The 18,498-nt window shown below is 44.6% G+C and overlaps 1 protein-coding gene across 1 annotated transcript in view; it reads left to right on the plus strand.

Annotated features, from left to right (window-relative positions):
• The first annotated feature begins 9,739 nt into the window (after nt 1-9,739).
• LOC141113718 (bMERB domain-containing protein 1-like) overlaps nt 9,740-18,498 on the plus strand; it is a 49,012-nt gene continuing 40,253 nt past the window's right edge. The window contains exon 1 of the mRNA XM_073606994.1: nt 9,740-9,950. Within this exon, the coding sequence (XP_073463095.1) occupies nt 9,866-9,950 (85 nt within the window). The 5' untranslated portion in view covers nt 9,740-9,865. The remainder of the gene's footprint in view (nt 9,951-18,498) is intronic.

Consider the following 18,498-nt stretch of genomic DNA (forward strand, 5'->3'; position numbering starts at 1 on the left):
ATTTCTGTCCATCCAGTCCTGAGAGCAGTGGCGTCACTAGGGGGTGGCTTTTGGGGCTATAGCCCCGAATCTGGAGCCCATAGCCCCGAGTCTCTGCAGGGGTCCCCAAGGGGAGGGGAGGCTCTCTGGGGACCCTGATGTAAGTGGGGGGCTCTCTGGGGACCCTGATTTAAGGGGGAGGCTCTCTGGGGACCCTGATGTAAGTGGGGGGCTCTCTGGGGACCCTGATTTAAGGGGGAGGCTCTCTGGGGACCCTGATTTAAGGGGGAGGCTCTCTGAGGACCCTAATGTAAGGGGGGCTCTTGGCGGACCCTGATTCAAGAGGGAGGCTCTCTGGGGACCCTGATTTATTGGGGAGGCTCTCTGGGGACCCTGATGTAAGGGGGGGGCTCTCTGGGGATATATACACACACACACACACACACACACACCTATATTATATACAAGTGTATGCCCGCCCAAGCGTATGACTTTCTTTACTACGCTGCTATGGGCTCTAGCCCCAGATCTTTTGTAGACCTAGCAACGCCCCTGCCTGAGAGTAATCACTTCCAGCCCCGCCTATTGTAGAAAAATGGCCGACCAGGAGTACTGGTATTTTAGGTGGACGCTATAGAACGTCCTCAAGGCGCGCGCCTTTCACCCGCTGTGTCCACCAAACAGATCGTTGTACCGGGCTAGCCCTGGTACCATGTGATCGCTGTGACCAATCGCAGCAATCACATGTCAGTTGTACACAACGAATGGCTTTCATTTATAGCCATTCATTGTGTACTATTTTGATGATCTCTGTGATTGGTCACAATGATCACATGCTACAGACAGGGCCAATCAGAGTGCACCTGTACCGTGTGATAGCTGTGACTAATCACAGCTATCACATTAGTACACACTGGTAATGAATTGATGCCATTCATAAAAATGTTTGCTTATAACAGTGATTATCACAGTTATAAGCAATCATAGTGTAAAAAAAAAAAAAGAAATCCTGACCCCCTCCCCAGAGTAGTACAGTGTCACTATGGTAACACTACACTGATCTGGTCACAGTATAAAAACAAAAAAAAACTGTACTGTTACCAGTCAGTATCCCTGATCACCGCAACACCAGTCATATGATGATGCTGTACTGCTCTGGTGACAGTATGTAAAAAAAATTTGAAAAAAAAAAGGTTTAGTTTATTTTCCAAAAAAATTGTGACAAAAAAAAAATCAGTGGTGCACCAAAATTAAAATTCTGGTGCAGAAACTGAAAATTCAGGATGTACTTTGCCGAAAACTGAAACCAAAATGGACAGTTTAAAAAAAAAATTATATATTTTTATATATAATTGTATTATATTCTACTTTTTTAATGAATATCATGAATTTAAACAAATGGGAATATGTTCTGCCATTATCGGCACCTTTTTCGGCCGCTAGGCTTCATTTACACAGAGCAGTTTTTGTAGCGCTTTTGCATTAAAAAAAAAAAAAAGTGCGAGAAAAGCTCTAGAAAAATGCATCCCTTTAAATCAGGGGGTCTTCAAACTACGGCCCTCCAGTTGTTCAGAAACTACAATTCCCATCATGCCCAGTCATGTCTGTGAATGTCAGAGTTTTGCAATGCCTCGTGGGATGTGTAGTTCTGCAACAGCTGGAGGGCCTTAGTTTGACGATCCCTGCTTTAAATTCTATGTATGTCTTCACAGTGGTCCGTTGCGGTGTTAAAAATCCTGCTTGACGCATTTTTGGTGCATATTTGGTCAGATAAAAAAAAAAAAACGCACATCCCCATTGAAATACGTTGAAAACGCTGCAAAAACGCATCCATGTTGCATTTTTGATGCGTTCTTTTTGGTCACATGACCTATGAAAAAACGCAGCAAAATTGCACTCGTTTTTCAGGGGCCGTTGTCAGCACCTTTTTGTTCTAATCGGCAAAATGCCAATTACCCTTTTTTTGTCTCATAACGTTTGTTGTTCGATATATCGGTGCATCCCTTAAAAAAAAAAAAAAACAACTTAAAAAAACTCGCCAGGCCTCTTACTAAATACCTTGGACTGTCTACTTTCCAAAAAAGGGGTTTATTTGGGGGGTATTCGTACTGTTCTGACATTTCAGAGCCTCAAGAAATGAGATCAGCCGTCAGTACATCAGGATTGATCAATGCTCTAGATTCTGTGTGCGCCAATTTTAGTAAATACCCCCCCCATGCATGTGTGGTGTGTGCACTAACGCTCGCTTCACACCTATGCGCTTTTTGTTGCTTTTTTTTTTTTTTTTTTGCAGAAACGCACTACAGTGTGCATTTAACATGGTTTTCCTATGGGACATCGATTCAGCTGTGCCAGGAGCGCACGCCCTGCGCGGCTCCCGATGACCTGCGCCTAAGAGAAAGCTTTTTCAGATCATGTGACAGCCAATCATGGCGGTCACGTGGTCTTGAGCCCCGCCTCCCAGCAACCTAAACCTCTTAAAGGGCTGGGAGGCGTCAGCGCGAGGAGGTTACTCCACCCAACAACACATTAAAATAAATAAAAAAAACACGTACAATATGCAAAATGCAAAACATTTAAAAAAACGCCAGAAAAATGCATCAAAAGCGCAAAAAGCGCTGAAGAAAAGGATCAAAAGAAAACTGCATATGTTCTCCAATAATCTACCACAAACTATATGAGCCTCAAATACTTTCCTGATGTGTTACAATAAACAGCAACAGTATCATTTTTTTTTATCATTAAAAATGCACCCAGTGACTTTGACTAGCCTGAGACAATGTCTCTGCTGCAGGCAGGAGGAGGCATTTCCTCAGTCTCCCCTCCCCCAATGATCAGACTGTACATTGTAACTTTGTAGAAGGAGGAGGAGTCATTTCCTCAGTCTCCCCTCCCCCCCAGTGATCAGACTGTACATTGTAACTTTGTAGAAGGAGGAGGAGTCATTTCCTTAGTCTCCCCTCCCCCCCAGTGATCAGACTGTACATTGTAACTTTGTAGAAGGAGAAGGAGTCATTTCCTTAGTCTCCCCCCCCCCAGTGATCAGACTGTACATTGTAACTTTGTAGAAGGAGGAGGAGTCATTTCCTTAGTCCCCCCCCAGTGATCAGACTGTACATTGTAACTTTGTAGAAGGAGGAGGAGTCATTTCCTTAGTCTCCCCTCCCCCCCCAGTGATCAGACTGTACATTGTAACTTTGTAGAAGGAGGAGGAGTCATTTCCTTAGTCTCCCCCCCCAGTGATCAGACTGTACATTGTAACTTTGTAGAAGGAGGAGGAGTCATTTCCTTAGTCTCCCCTCCCCCAGTGATCAGACTGTACATTGTAACTTTGTAGAAGGAGGAGGAGTCATTTCCTTAGTCTCCCCCCCCCCCAGTGATCAGACTGTACATTGTAACTTTGTAGAAGGAGGAGGAGTCATTTCCTTAGTCTCCCCTCCCCCCCCAGTGATCAGACTGTACATTGTAACTTTGTAGAAGGAGGAGGAGTCATTTCCTTAGTCTCCCCCCCCCCCCCAGTGATCAGACTGTACATTGTAACTTTGTAGAAGGAGGAGGAGTCATTTCCTTAGTCTCCCCTCCCCCCCCAGTGATCAGACTGTACATTGTAACTTTGTAGAAGGAGGAGGAGTCATTTCCTTAGTCTCCCCTCCCCCCCCAGTGATCAGACTGTACATTGTAACTTTGTAGAAGGAGAAGGAGTCATTTCCTTAGTCTCCCCCCCCCCCCCCAGTGATCAGACTGTACATTGTAACTTTGTAGAAGGAGGAGGAGTCATTTCCTTAGTCCCCCCCCAGTGATCAGACTGTACATTGTAACTTTGTAGAAGGAGGAGGAGTCATTTCCTTAGTCTCCCCTCCCCCCCCAGTGATCAGACTGTACATTGTAACTTTGTAGAAGGAGGAGGAGTCATTTCCTTAGTCTCCCCTCCCCCCCCCAGTGATCAGACTGTACATTGTAACTTTGTAGAAGGAGGAGGAGTCATTTCCTTAGTCTCCCCTCCCCCCCCAGTGATCAGACTGTACATTGTAACTTTGTAGAAGGAGGAGGAGTCATTTCCTTAGTCTCCCCCCCCCCAGTGATCAGACTGTACATTGTAACTTTGTAGAAGGAGGAGGAGTCATTTCCTTAGTCTCCCCTCCCCCCCCCCCCAGTGATCAGACTGTACATTGTAACTTTGTAGAAGGAGGAGGAGTCATTTCCTCAGTCTCCCTTAGTCTCGGGATTTCCATGAATGTGTCATCTCTAAACCGGCATCTCAGTCCAGGAAGTGGATGGGAGACGTCGGTTTTGGCTCCTCCTATTCCGGCTTCATTATCTGCAATGAAGATGAACTCCATGTTATAAAAATAAAGAGGTTCTATAAATACAGATTCTGCCATTTCCACTTTGTGACTAGTGAGGGGAAAAAAGTATTTGATCGGCTGCTGACAAAGAAACGATCCGTCTGTAATTTTATTGGTCGGTTTATTATAACAGTGAGAGACAAAATAACAACAAAAATATCCAGAAAAACACATTTCAAAAAAGTTATAAATTAATTTGCATTTTAATGAGTGAAATAAGTATTTGACCCCTTCACAAAACATGACTTAGTAGTTGGTGGAGAAACCCTTGTTGGCGATCACAGAGGTCAGACGCTTCTTGGAGTTGGCCTCCAGGTTCGCACACATCTCAGGAGGGATTTTGTCCTCTTCGCAGATCATCTATAAGGCATTAAAGCGAAGCTCCACCCAAAAAATGGAACATCTGCTTTATGTGACGGAGACCCCCTGACATGCCACATTTGGCATTCCTTTTTTTTGGGGGGGGGTTATCCAGTTATTAACCACTTAAGGACCAGCCTCGTTTTGAGATTTTGGTGTTTACATGTTTAAAACAGTTTTTGTTTTTTTTTTTGCTAGAAAATTACTTAGAACCCCCAAACATTATATATTGTTTTTTTTTTCTAACACCCTAGAGAATAAAATGGCGGTCGTTGCAATAGTTTTTTTCACACCGTATTTGCGCAGCGGTCTTACAAGCGCACTTTTTTTGAATAAAAAAATAAGACAACAGTAAAGTTAGCCCAATTTTTTTTGTTCTATTGTGAAAGATAATGTTGCGCCGAGTAAATTGATAGCCCACATGTCACGCTTCAAAATTGCGCCCGCTCGTGGAATGGCGTCAAACTTTTACCCTCCAAAAATCTCCATAGAAAAAATTCTACAGGTTGCATGTTTTGCGTTACAGAGGAGGTCTAGGGCTAGAATTATTGCTCTCGCTCTAACGATTGCGGCGATACCTCACATGTGTGGTTTGACCACCGTTTTCATATGCGGACGCTACTCACGTATGCGTTCACTTCTGCGCACGAGCTCGGCGGGACGGGGCGTTTTAAAAAAAAAAAAAATTTCTTATTTATTTTACATGATTTTATTTATTTTTACACTGCTTTAAAAAAAAAAAATTGGGGTCACTTTTATTCCTATTACATGGAATGTAAACATCCCTTGTAATAGAAAAAAAACATGACAGGTCCGATTAAATATGAGATCTGGGGGGTCAAAAAGTTCTCAGATCTCATATTTGGACTTAAATGCAATTTAAAAAAAAAAAATTGTCATTTGAAAAAATGACATTGAAAAAATGTGCCTTTAAGACGTATGGGCGGAGCTGACGTTATGACGTCACTTCCGCCCTGCTATGATATAGAGACGGGTGGGGAGCCATCTTCCTCTCACTCGTCTCCATACCAAGGAAGGAGACAGACGCGATCGCCTCCGCCGCTGCCGACAGCTCCGGTAAGTGGCAGAGGGCACCGGATCGCGGCGGGAGGGGAGGGGGGGGGGCCCTCTCCCGCCACCGATAAAAGTGATCTCGCGGCGAATTCGCCGCAGAGACCGCTTTTATCTAGTAGCCGGCCGAACAGCTAGCTGCTGCCATAACAACGATATCCCAAAGTAGGGACGTACATCGCGTGTGCCGGTCGGCAAGTGGTTAAGGGCACCCGGCTTCCACTTCCTCCACTGGCTCTGTGGCGCTAGGATGAAGTTCACCTCTCCCCCCCCTCCTTCCCTGCAATCTTCTGGGACACGTCACAGGTCCCAGAAGATTGCCCCAGCCATTCGCATGGCGCGTGAAGCCACAGACAGGCACCCACAAAATGAAGGCACCTCGGAGAGGAGCGGGGCTTCGCTCCCCCGCATCGCTGGACTGTGGGACAGGCGAGTGTCCTAATATTAAAAGTCAGCAGCTACACTTTTTTGTAGCTGCTGACTTTTAAATGGGTGGAGCTCCACTTTAAGGTTTCCAGGCCGGAGTTTGGTGAGTCGAAACTTCAGCTCCCTCCTCATATTTTCTATGGGATTAAGGTCTGGAGACTGGCTTGGCCACTCAAGGATCTTATTGTGCTTCTTCTTGAGCCACTCCTTTGTTGCCTTGGTCGTGTGTTTTGGGTCATTGTCATGCTGGAAGACCCATCCACTACCCATTTTCAATGCCTTGGCTGAGGGAAGGAGGTTCTCACCCAAGATTTGGTGGTACATTGCCCCGTCCATCGTCCCTTTTGAAGCGGTGAAGTTGTCCTGTCCCCAGTGAGCCCATCCCCCACATAGTTAGAACACATCCAGGGAACACAGTTAACCCTTTAATCGCTCTTGATGTTAACCCCTTCCCTGCCAGTGTCAGTTATACAGTGACAGTGCGTTGTTTTTTTTAGCACTGATCACTGTATTGGTGTCACTGGTCCCCAAAATGTGTCACTTAGCGTCAGATTTGTCCGCCGCAATGTCCCGCTAAAAATCGCTGATCACCGCCATTACCTGTAAAAACAATTAAAACATTTTAAGTCCCTACATCTATCCTTTATTTTGTGGACGCGATAACTTTTGTGCAAACCAATCAATGTACACTTATTGCGATTTTTTTTTATTTTTTTATTTTTTTTTTACCAAAAATCGCTTGGGCTTATCGTTTCCACCAGCTCGCCTAAGAAAGGATCGGACGGTGCCGTCAGCTGGTCATAGAGGCGATATAAGTGTAGATCGGCTTTGATTGTCTCTATGGCCTTGGAGGACCGGAGTAAAGTCATGACGTCACTTCCGGTCTACAGTGGAAGTAAACTATTTATTTATTTTTATTTTTTTTTTTAAAGCAAAAGGTCTTTTTGACCCCAGATCTCTCCATAAAGAGGACCTGTCACGCCCTATTCCTATTACTAGGGATGTTTACATTCCTGGTAATATGAATAAAAGTATTTAACCACTAGAGATCCACGCTGTAGCCGTCATTCGGCTATAGCGCGGATCTCTAGTGGTTAAATACTTTTACTGCTTTGACCTGCTTTGCCGGGACGACGTCCATTGACGTCGTCCCGTGCACGAGCGGGGTGCGCGCGGCGCGCTCTGTGTTCGGCGAGTCTATGGGACTTGCCTGATCACAGATCGGTGTAAGGGGTCGAACCTGACCCCTTACCACATGATCAGCTGTCAGCCAATGACAGCTGATCATGTGATGTCAACAGAGCTGGTAATTGGCTATTTTTTCTCCTCGCGCTGACAGCGTGGGGAGGAAAAAAAAGCCGAACACCGGCGGCCGTGAAAGGGACATCAGTGCCACCTATCGGTGCCCTTCGGTGTCACCTACCAGTGCCCATCAGTGCCGCCCATCACTGCCACCTATCAGTGGTACCTATCAGTGCCACCCATCAGGGCCCATCAGTGGCCATCAGTACCGCCTTATCTGTCCCCATCTGTGCCGCCTTATCTGTGCCTATCAGTGCTGCCTTAACTGTGCCCATCAGTGCTGCCTTAACTGTGCCCATCAGTGCTGCCTTAACTGTGCACATCAGTGCTGCCTTAACTCTGCCCATCAGTGCCGCCTTAACTGTGCCCATCAGTGCTGCCTTAACTGTGCCCATCAGTGCTGCCTTAACTGTGCACATCAGTGCTGCCTTAACTCTGCCCATCAGTGCCGCCTTAACTGTGCCCATCAGTGCTGCCTTAACTGTGCACATCAGTGCTGCCTTAACTGTGCACATCAGTGCTGCCTTAACTCTGCCCATCAGTGCCGCCTTAACTGTGCCCATCAGTGCTGCCTTAACTGTGCACATCAGTGCTGCCTTAACTCTGCCCATCAGTGCCGCCTTAACTGTGCCCATCAGTGCTGCCTTAACTGTGCCCATCAGTGCTGCCTTAACTCTGCCCATCAGTGCCGCCTTAACTGTGCCCATCAGTGCTGCCTTAACTGTGCCCATCAGTGCCGCCTTAACTCTGCCCATCAGTGCCGCCTTAACTGTGCCCATCAGTGCCGCCTTAACTGTGCCTATCCGTGCCAATCAGTGCCGCCTCATCAGCGCATATCAATGAAGGAGAAAAATTACCTGTTTGCAAAATTTTATAACAAACTATAAAACATGATTTTTTTTTTTTCAAAATTTTCCATCTTTTTTCGTTTGTTTAGCAAAAAATATCCCCTACACTTAGAGGCTCCTCTCTTCTTTTTTATACTGCAGTTGTAACATGATGCTACTCTTAAATCAAGACATCGCTTGTATATCAAGGTAAAATGTATTAAAACATTTTGCTTATCTTGCAAAACGCTCTCAAACCAAGGTTTTACTGTGTGCGTGTGTGTATATATATATATATATATATATTACACTATTTTTTTTTTAAATAATTATATTCATTAAAAAAAAAAATTTCCAAACAAACTGCTTTTGAAAACCGCTGCGCAAATACCATGTGGCATAAAAAATTTCAACAATCGCCATTTTATTCCCTTGGGGTCTCTGCTAAAATTATATATATATAAATAAATAAATAAATAAAATGTATGGAGGTTAGAAGTAATTTTCTAGCAAAAAAAAATTGTAACCAAAAAGTGCCAGAAAAAGGGCTTGGTCTTCAAGTGCGTTAATGAGTGACGCAACGCACAAGAAGGGCGAAGTTTGAATGTTCGGGTCCTTTAAGACTAGGGTAAGCGTTTGTTACCCCAACACTTCATATTCCTGATGTGTGGCTGCTGTACGATGTACTTGTATGAGGAAGTCTCCTGTTCTCTTTGTATTGCTTCCTTTATGTGACATCCCTGGTGTTTTCTGTCAGTCTATTTCCTATTAAAAACTGACCACACTAAGCATGAAAGCACAGCGTGGTCAGTTCTCTAGCTATGCTGAGAACTCAGTGTGCTCTCCTCCAATGATCAGACTTGTCCTGACACGCCTCCCACTGCACAGCCATTCACTGGGAAGTTCAGTGCGCTGCTGCTTCCCCTCCCCCCAGCTCAGAACAGAGGGGATGTGATCACTTGTGAGAAAAAGGGGAAAAAAAGGGTATTTATAATGTATGTTTATATCTATACAAAAAGGTTCATTTCTATTTTAAACTGAATGGGTTGTTTTACAAAGCGGATCGTTTACAATCACTTTAAAGGTTTTACTTTTTACAAACCTTGGAAGGATCAGTTGTATCTAATAGGGATCACTGAGGAACATGTCAGAACATTCCGTGATTCCGCCCACCGCTTTCAGATCATCGTATAAATGGCTAGTCGAAGGTTTCTCACTCCGCAAACCTTCCTTGTCTCTGTGCAGTCTGTGAGTAATTACTTAGAGAGGACACTAGAGGTCACCCACGCACATCCTCCTCCTCCTCCTCCTCCAGCATCTGGTCCTCTTCAGCATCCCTCTGCATCTCCACTGATGAATCTCCAATGGTTTGTGAGCTTCCAGGCGAGTGTCATCGCTGCCTCCCTCCTCCTCCTCCTCCTCCCTCCTACGTCTGCCTCTTATTCACTCTCTCCCTGTGCCATGTAGTTATTCTTCTCCCTCCTCCAGCCAATGCCTCATCCAGGGGAGCTCCACGTACACGCCTAGAGCCAGCCGGGGGGACCTTTCCAAGCCATGACGATGGAGAAGGAACGCAGGGCGTCCAAGCAGTACGGATCTCTGGAATCCACCGTGTGGAAACCCACCGAACAAGCTACAGGTAGGTGCCTGCATAGGTGGAGGACTCCCGGCATCCTCAAGCCCCGTGCTTGCTGTCACCCATTCATACCTTCACGAGTACTGCGTACGAAGCGCGTGGAATTGGCGAGACTTCTATTGATCGCTCTCCACTATATCCAAAATACGAATTGATAAAATCGAGATTAGATAAAATGTATTGGGTCGTCTTCAAACTATGACAAGTTTCTGCAGATTCGTGTACAGTATATACATGGGTATCTACCGTTCGTTCTATCAATCGATCTATCACCAAGCCCCATTGATAATGAAAAAGTCAATTTTTGCTACTTTGTATAAAAAGTTTACACTCTCAAAGTGTTACCAATTATGTACTATATCTATCTATCTTATCTTATCTTATCTTATCTATCTATCTTATCTTATCTTATCCTATCTTATCTTATCTTATCTTATCCTATCTATCTTATCTTATCTTATCTATCTATCTATCTTATCCTATCTATCTTATCTTATCTTATCTTATCTTATCTTATCTTATCTATCTATCTATCTATCTATCTATCTATCTATCTATCTATCTATCTATCTATCTATCTATCTATCTATCTATCTTATCTATTTAGCTTATCTATCTATCATTTGATCTATCTATTGTTAGATCAAACAATAGATGAATCAAATAATAGATAGATAGATAGATTGAGCTATCTATTGATCTATCAATTGAGCTATCTATCTATCTACCTATCTACCTATCTATTGATCTATCAATTGATCTATCTATCTATCTATCTATCTATCTATCTATCTATCTATCTATCTATCTATCTATCTATCTATCTATCTATCTATCTTCTCTATCTATCTTCTCTATCTATCTTATCTATCTATCTATCTATCACTAAGCCTCTTGGATAATGAAAAAGTAAATTTTTGCTAACTTGTACAAAAAGCTCACACTCCCCAAATTAACCTCTTGAGCTCCGGAAGGTTTTACCCCCTCTTCGTGACCATTTTTTTGCTATTCAGCACTGCACTACATTGCCATTGCGCAGTCGTGCAACGCTGTACCCAAATGAAATTTATATCATTTTTTTTAAAAACACAAATAAAGCTTTCTTTTGGCGGTATTTGAACACCACTGTGTTTTCATTATATATACAAAAAAGACTGAAAATTTTAAAAAAATTTAAAAAATATATATATATTTTCTACTTTCTGTTATAAAACATATTCAATAAAATCAAAATTTCTTCAAAATTGAAAGCCAAAATGTATTGTATGTCGCAAGTGCTGGCAGTGATCGGGGGAGGGTCCGGCTAACATTGTATTTTTAGGGACACTCTATTATTGAGGACACTCTTACAGTTCTGATCAGGATACTGATTCATACAGACACTATACTAGTAAGGCTTCACGACATTTGTCCGTGATGTACTACGGCCGTGGGAAACCGCAGAACGCATCAAAATCGACATTTTTGCCACGTTTTCCAGTTTCTGGCGGCCAGCGATCAAAACAAGAGGAAGGTTGAGGGCAGTTGAAGCTCCTCTAACCGCAGCAGCTCCTAAGCGATGCTAACTTAAGTTTGGGAGCTGTGGTGTAAATGAAGCCTAATGGTGGTTCTAATGTGACTGATAGTGTGGCGGGCAATCTGGCGCTGACACTGGGTGGGAGAGAAACTAACTGACACTGGACTTCACTAGTGACACTAATACAGTGATCAGTGATAATACTGGACCCTGTACTGATGACACTGGCTGGGTGGCCGCGGTAATCAGGAGTGCAATCAAGGGGCTAACTGTGTGCCCAACAAGTGTATATGTGCTTATTTTACGCATTCATCATCTGTCTGGAGTCTCTTCTTGCCTTCATTTCTGAACAGTAACTGAAAGCAGAGAGAAATCCAGCCAGATCTCTGTGTTGTGTTTACCAAACACACGGATTTCTGTGCTGTGATTGGCCACAGCCAATCAGCAGGTTTACAGTCAAATTAATTAGCAGTAACCTGCTGATAAACTTATGCTGTGTCCAATCACAGCACAGGTCAGCAGGGGGTGCCACTAAACCAGGAAGTTTATTGCGACATGATTGCTTCCTTCCTCCCCCTCCTTCCTTGCCTTCCTTCCCTTCCTTCCTTGCCTTCCACCTTCCATTCCTCCCCTTCCCCAATTTCTTCCTTCCCTTCCCTACTTGATTTCTTATTTCCATTCCTTTCCTTCTTTCCTTTCCTTTCTTCCTTCTTTCCCTTCCTTCATTGATTTCTTCTTTCCCTTCCTTCATTGATTTCTTCTTTCCCTTCCTTCACTGGTTTCTTCTTTCCCTTCCTTCATTGATTTCTTCTTTCCCTTCCTTCCTTGATTTTTCCTTTCCTTTTCTTTTTCTTTTCCTTTTCCTTTCTTCCTTCTTTCCCTTATTTCTTCCTTTTCTTCCCTTGATTTCTTCTTTTCTTTTTTTTTATTCTCCCTTTCCCTTTCTACTTTTCTTCCTTTCCTACTTCTTTCCCTTACTTCCTCGATATCTTCCTTTCCTTAGTTCCTCAAATTGTTTTTTTTTCTTTTCCTTTCCTTCCTTGATTTCTTCTTTTCCTTTCTAGCTTCTTTCCCTTCCTTCCTGGATTTCTTCCTTTCCTTCATTCCTCGATTTCTTCTTTCCTTTCCTCTCCCTTTCTTCCTTCTTTCTCTTCCTTCCATCCGTGATTTCTACTTTTCTTTCTTCCTTCTTTCTCTTCCTTCCTCGATTTCTTCCTTTCCTTATTTCCTCAAATTTTTATTTTCTTTCCCTTTTCTTCCTAACATCCTTCTTTCCCTTCCTCGATTTCTTCTTTCCTTTCCTTTCTTCCCCTTCCTTCCTTCATTTCTACTTTTCTTCCTTCTTTCCCTTCCTTCCTCGATTTCTTCCTTTCCTTCCTCTCTCAAATTCTTCTTCTTTCTTTCCCTTTCGTTCCTTGACTTCTTCTTTTCTTCCTTTCTTTTTTCTTTCTTTTTTTTTTCTTCCTTCATTCCCCTCCTTCCTTCTTTGGTTTATTCCTTCTTTCCCTTCCTTGATTTCTTCCTTCCTACCTCGATTTCTTTCCTTCCTTCCATTTCTTTTCCTCCCTTGCTACACCATGCATTCCTTCCTTCCTCCCTTGCTTTGTACACCGTGCATTCCTTCCTTCCTTCCTCTCTCCACCATGCATTCCTTCCTCCCTTGCTTTGTACACCGTGCATTCCTTCCTTCCTTCCTCTCTCCACCATGCATTCCTTCTTTCCTTGCTTTGTACACCATGCATTCCTTCCTCCTTTGCTTTGTACACCATGCATTCCTTCCTCCTTTGCTTTGTACACCGTGCATTCCTTCCTTCCTTCCTCTCTCCACCATGCATTCCTTCTTTCCTTGCTTTGTACACCATGCATTCCTTCCTCCTTTGCTTTGTACACCATGCATTCCTTCCTCCCTTGCTTTGTACACCATGCATTCCTTCCTTCTCTGCTTTTTACACCATGCATTCCTTCCTTCCTTGCTTTGTATACCATGCATTCCTTCTTTCCTCCCTTCCTTTGTACACCATGCATTCCTTCCTTCCTTCCTCTCTCCACCGTGCATACCTTCCTTCCTTCCTCTCTCCACCGTGCATTCCTTCCTTCCTTTCTTTGTACACCATGCATTCCTTCCTCTCTCCACCGTGCATTCCTTCCTTCCTTGCTTTGTACACCATGCATTCCTTCCTTCCTTGCTTTGTACACCATGCATTCCTTCCTCCCTTGCTTTGTACACCATGCATTCCTTCCTTCTCTGCTTTTTACACCATGCATTCCTTCCTTCCTTGCTTTGTATACCATGCATTCCTTCTTTCCTCCCTTCCTTTGTACACCATGCATTCCTTCCTTCCTTCCTTGCTTTGTACACCATGCATTCCTTCCTTCCTTCCTTGCTTTGTACACCATGCGTTCCTTCCTTCCTCTCTCCACCATGCATTCCTTCCTTCCTTTCTTTGTACTCCATGCATTCCTTCCTTCCTTGCTTTGTACACCATGCATTCCTTCCTTCCTTCCTTGCTTTGTACACCATGCATTCCTTCCTTCCTTGCTTAGTACACCATGCATTTCTTCCTTCCTCCCTTGCTTTTTACACCATGCATTCCTTCCTTCCTCTCTCCACCGTGCATTCCTTCCTTCCTTCCTCTCTCCACCGTGCATTCCTTCCTTCCTTGCTTTGTACACCATGCATTCCTTCCTTCCTTTCTTTGTACACCATGCATTCCTTCCTTCCTTTCTTTGTACACCATGCATTCCTTCCTTCCTTGCTTTGTACACCATGCATTCCTTCCTTCCTTGCTTTGTACATCATGCATTCCTTCCTTCCTCTCTCCACCATGCATTCCTTCCTCCCTTGCCTTGTACACCATGCATTCCTTCCTTCTCTGCTTTTTACACCATACATTCCTTCCTTCCTTGCTTTGTATACCATGCATTCCTTCCTTCCTCCCTTCCTTTGTACACCATGCATTCCTTCCTTCCTTGCTTTGTACACCATGCATTCCTTCCTTCCTTCCTCTCTCCACCATGCATTCCTTCCTTCCTTCCTTGCTTTGTACACCATGCATTCCTTCCTTCCTTCCTTGCTTTGTACACCATGCGTTCCTTCCTTCCTCTCTCCACCATGCATTCCTTCCTTCCTTGCTTTGTACACCATGCATTCCTTCCTTCCTTGCTTTGTACACCATGCATTCCTTCCTTCCTTCCTTGCTTTGTACACCATGCATTCCTTCCTTCCTTCCTTGCTTTGTACACCATGCATTCCTTCCTTCCTTCCTTGCTTTGTACACCATGCGTTCCTTCCTTCCTCTCTCCACCATGCATTCCTTCCTTCCTTTCTTTGTACTCCATGCATTCCTTCCTTCCTTGCTTTGTACACCATTCCTTCCTTCCTTCCTTGCTTTGTACACCATGCGTTCCTTCCTTCCTCTCTCCACCATGCATTCCTTCCTTCCTTCCTTGCTTTGTACACCATGCATTCCTTCCTTCCTTGCTTTGTACACCATGCATTCCTTCCTTCCTTCCTTGCTTTGTACACCATGCATTCCTTCCTTCCTTGCTTTGTACACCATGCGTTCCTTCCTTCCTTCCTCTCTCCACCATGCATTCCTTCCTCCCTTGCTTTGTACACCGTGCATTCCTTCCTTCCTTCCTCTCTCCACCGTGCATACCTTCCTTCCTTCCTCTCTCCACCGTGCATTCCTTCATTCCTTTCTTTGTACACCATACTCTCTGTTGACACCCCCCTCCCATCCCCGCCAGGCGCATTGAGGTTGGCGTTCTTTGTATTGTGCGGCTCTGCGAGTTTCCTTCATTCATAAAAAGGCTCCTCGGCGCTGGTCAGGTGGCCGTTCCATTGATGGAATTGTCACACGTCGGGGGGTTTAACCCTGTGCTGCAGTGTCTGGTGACGGAGACGGGGGACGCCCTCTGCAGAAATACTTATCTAGTGGGTGGATGTCGCCAGCGACGCTCATCTGATCTGTGTGCTGATATGTAAACCCGATCACTAAAATCTCAGCTCCGCGTCATTTTTAATTGCTTTTAAAATCTGCAGCTTTCATTAAAATAATTTCTGGTGATCCCGCCATGGAAGTCCTTATTCAGGCACTTCCTGTTATAGGATGACGACGCTCTGTCCCTGTCATACATTTGTTCCTTGTCACCCTGTCACAGGCTGGAGACTACAAGCAGCCATACTGACACACATTGCACAGACGTGGTCACTGTTGTCACCATCGGGAACCCCGCCCTGAGAAAAGCCGCGCATCCAGCGCCGGAAAAATAGCTGCAAAGAGGATGCAGGAGATCAGCAGCAGCAAAGGCTGAATTCCGGGGATACGGAGCCGGTGAAATCTTGTAGAAGATGCTCTAGCAATGGACTGGAGTGTCTTCTTGCAAGATTTGGTCTGCACTGCATTCCCCGGGAAGAAGACGGGGGGTAAAGTTGTACAAATTCTATTTTATTACAAGTACATTTTACACCCGCTAACAGTAGGTGATGTGTAAGAACTACCAATCCCTGGTCCTTGCTGTGCTGTAATATAAGGTGAGACTCTGATCTAAGGGGGGGCTCCTATGTAACAGGGGACTCTGATGTAAGAGGGGACTCTGATCTAAGAGGAGACTCTGATCTAAGAGGAGATGCCCATGTAAGAGGGGACTCTGATCTAAGAAGAGATGCCCATGTAAGAGAGGACTCTGATCCAAGAGGAGATGCCCATGTAAGAGGGGACTCTGATCTAAGAGGAGATGCCCATGTAAGAGGGGACTCTGATCTAAGAGGAGATGTCCATGTAAGAGGGGACTCTGATCTAAGAGGATTGGCCCATGTAAGAGAGGACTCTGATCCAAGAGGAGATGCCCATGTAAGAGGGGACTCTGATCCAAGAGGAGAGGCCCATGTAAGAGGGGACTCTGATCTAAGAGGAGATGTCCATGTAAGAGGGGACTCTGATCTAAGAGGAGATGCCCATGTAAGAGGGGACTCTGATCCAAGAGGAGATGCCCATGTAAGAGGGGACTCTGATCTAAGAGGAGATGTCCATGTAAGAGGGGACTCTGATCTAAGAGGAGATGCCCATGTAAGAGGGGACTCTGATCTAAGAGGAGAGGCCCATGTAAGAGGGGACTCTGATCTAAGAGGAGATGTCCATGTAAGAGGGGACTCTGATCTAAGAGGAGATGCCCATGTAAAAGGGGACTCTGATCTAAGAGGAAATGCCCATGTAAGAGGGGACTCTGATCTAAGAGGAAATGCCCATGTAAGAGGGGACTCTGATCTAAGAGGAGATGTCCATGTAAGAGGGGACTCTGATCTAAGAGGAGATGTCCATGTAAGAGGGGACTCTGATCTAAGAGGAGACGCCCATGTAAAAGGGGACTCTGATCTAAGAGGAAATGCCCATGTAAGAGGAGACTCTGATCTAAGAGGAGATGTAAGAGGGGACTCTGATCTAAGAGGAGATGCCCATGTAAGAGGGGACTCTGATCTAAGAGGAGATGTCCATGTAAGAGGGGACTCTGATCTAAGAGGAGATGTCCATGTAAGAGGGGACTCTGATCTAAGAGGAGATGTCCATGTAAGAGGGGACTCTGATCTAAGAGGAGATGCCCATGTAAGAGGGGACTCTGATCTAAGAGGAGATGCCCATGTAAGAGGGGACTCTGATCTAAGAGGAGATGCCCATGTAAGAGGGGACTCTGATCTAAGAGGAGATGCCCATGTAAGAGAGGACTCTGATCTAAGAGGAGATGCCCATGTAAGAGGGGACTTTGATCCAAGAGGAGATGCCCATGTAAGAGGGGACTCTGATCTAAGAGGAAATGCCCATGTAAGAGGGGACTCTGATCTAAGAGGAAATGCCCATGTAAGAGGGGACTCTGATCTAAGAGGAGATGCCCATGTAAGAGGAGACTCTGATCTAAGAGGAGATGCCCATGTAAGAGGAGACTCTGATCTAAGAGGAGATGTCCATGTAAGAGGAGACTCTGATCTAAGAGGAGATGTCCATGTAAGAGGGGACTCTGATCTAAGAGAGAAGATGCGGGACTCCTATGTAATGAAGGTCTCTGATGTAAATGGGGACTTATGTAGGGGGGCACTCTGATGTAAAAGCTGACTCTGATATACAGGAGGGGACTCTGATTCAAGAGAAGACACTGATGTAAGTGGGGGCTCCAATGCAAGGGAGGACTTTGAGGTAAGGGGAAACTCTGATATAAGAGAGGACACTGATGTAAGGCTGGACTCTGATGTAAAAGCTGACTCTGATAATGGGGGAGGGGGGGTCTCAGATGTATAAGAGAAGACACTGATCTAAGAGGGGACTCTGATCTAAGGGGGGCTCCTATGTAATGGTGGACTCTGACGTAAGTGGGAGCTTATGTGGGGGGGAGGGGTCTGTCATGTAGGGGGGGGGGGGCTAATAGAGAGGACTCTGATGTAAGGGAGGACTCTGATGTAAGTGTACACAGATGATATACAGAACACCCCCCTAGAAATACAATATGGCCACCTGGAGGCGCTCTGTACACAGATGGTATAAAGGGTAACCTCTTCCCTCCCACCCCCTCCCCCAGAAATGTAATTTCCTGCTTGTGATTGGCTCACTGATTTCCCCAGAAGTCTGCACTAAGATACAAGTCAGATTTTGGGGCATCCCCTGCAACAAAAATGTCATTTTTGGTGAGATACAGATTGTCTGTCTCCGCTGCTGGAGGGCAAAATCATCGCAATCTTTGCAACAATGTAATGTGCGCAATATTTTTTTTTTTTATATATTTCCACTTGTCTATGAGAGTTCATTTGGAGCCAATGGGCGGCCTTTTGTTTTTTTAGGAAGGCTTCTTGTTTTTTCAGATTTTTTTTAAAGGAACATTTTTATAGTTTTTTTTTTTTAATTATTTTGCAAACATGAACACAAAAGGCGCAAAAGCATCCAGTGTTGTTTTTCTGAGGTCACATGACTTGTTTGGATGTAAAATAATAAAATCTTATTGAAGCGGCTGATGAAAATGATATCTCGGTACAGCGAACCAGTAATC

The sequence above is a fragment of the Aquarana catesbeiana genome, linkage group LG12, assembly GCF_042186555.1.
Source record: "Aquarana catesbeiana isolate 2022-GZ linkage group LG12, ASM4218655v1, whole genome shotgun sequence".
In the NCBI taxonomy this organism is placed as follows: Eukaryota; Metazoa; Chordata; class Amphibia; order Anura; family Ranidae; genus Aquarana; species Aquarana catesbeiana.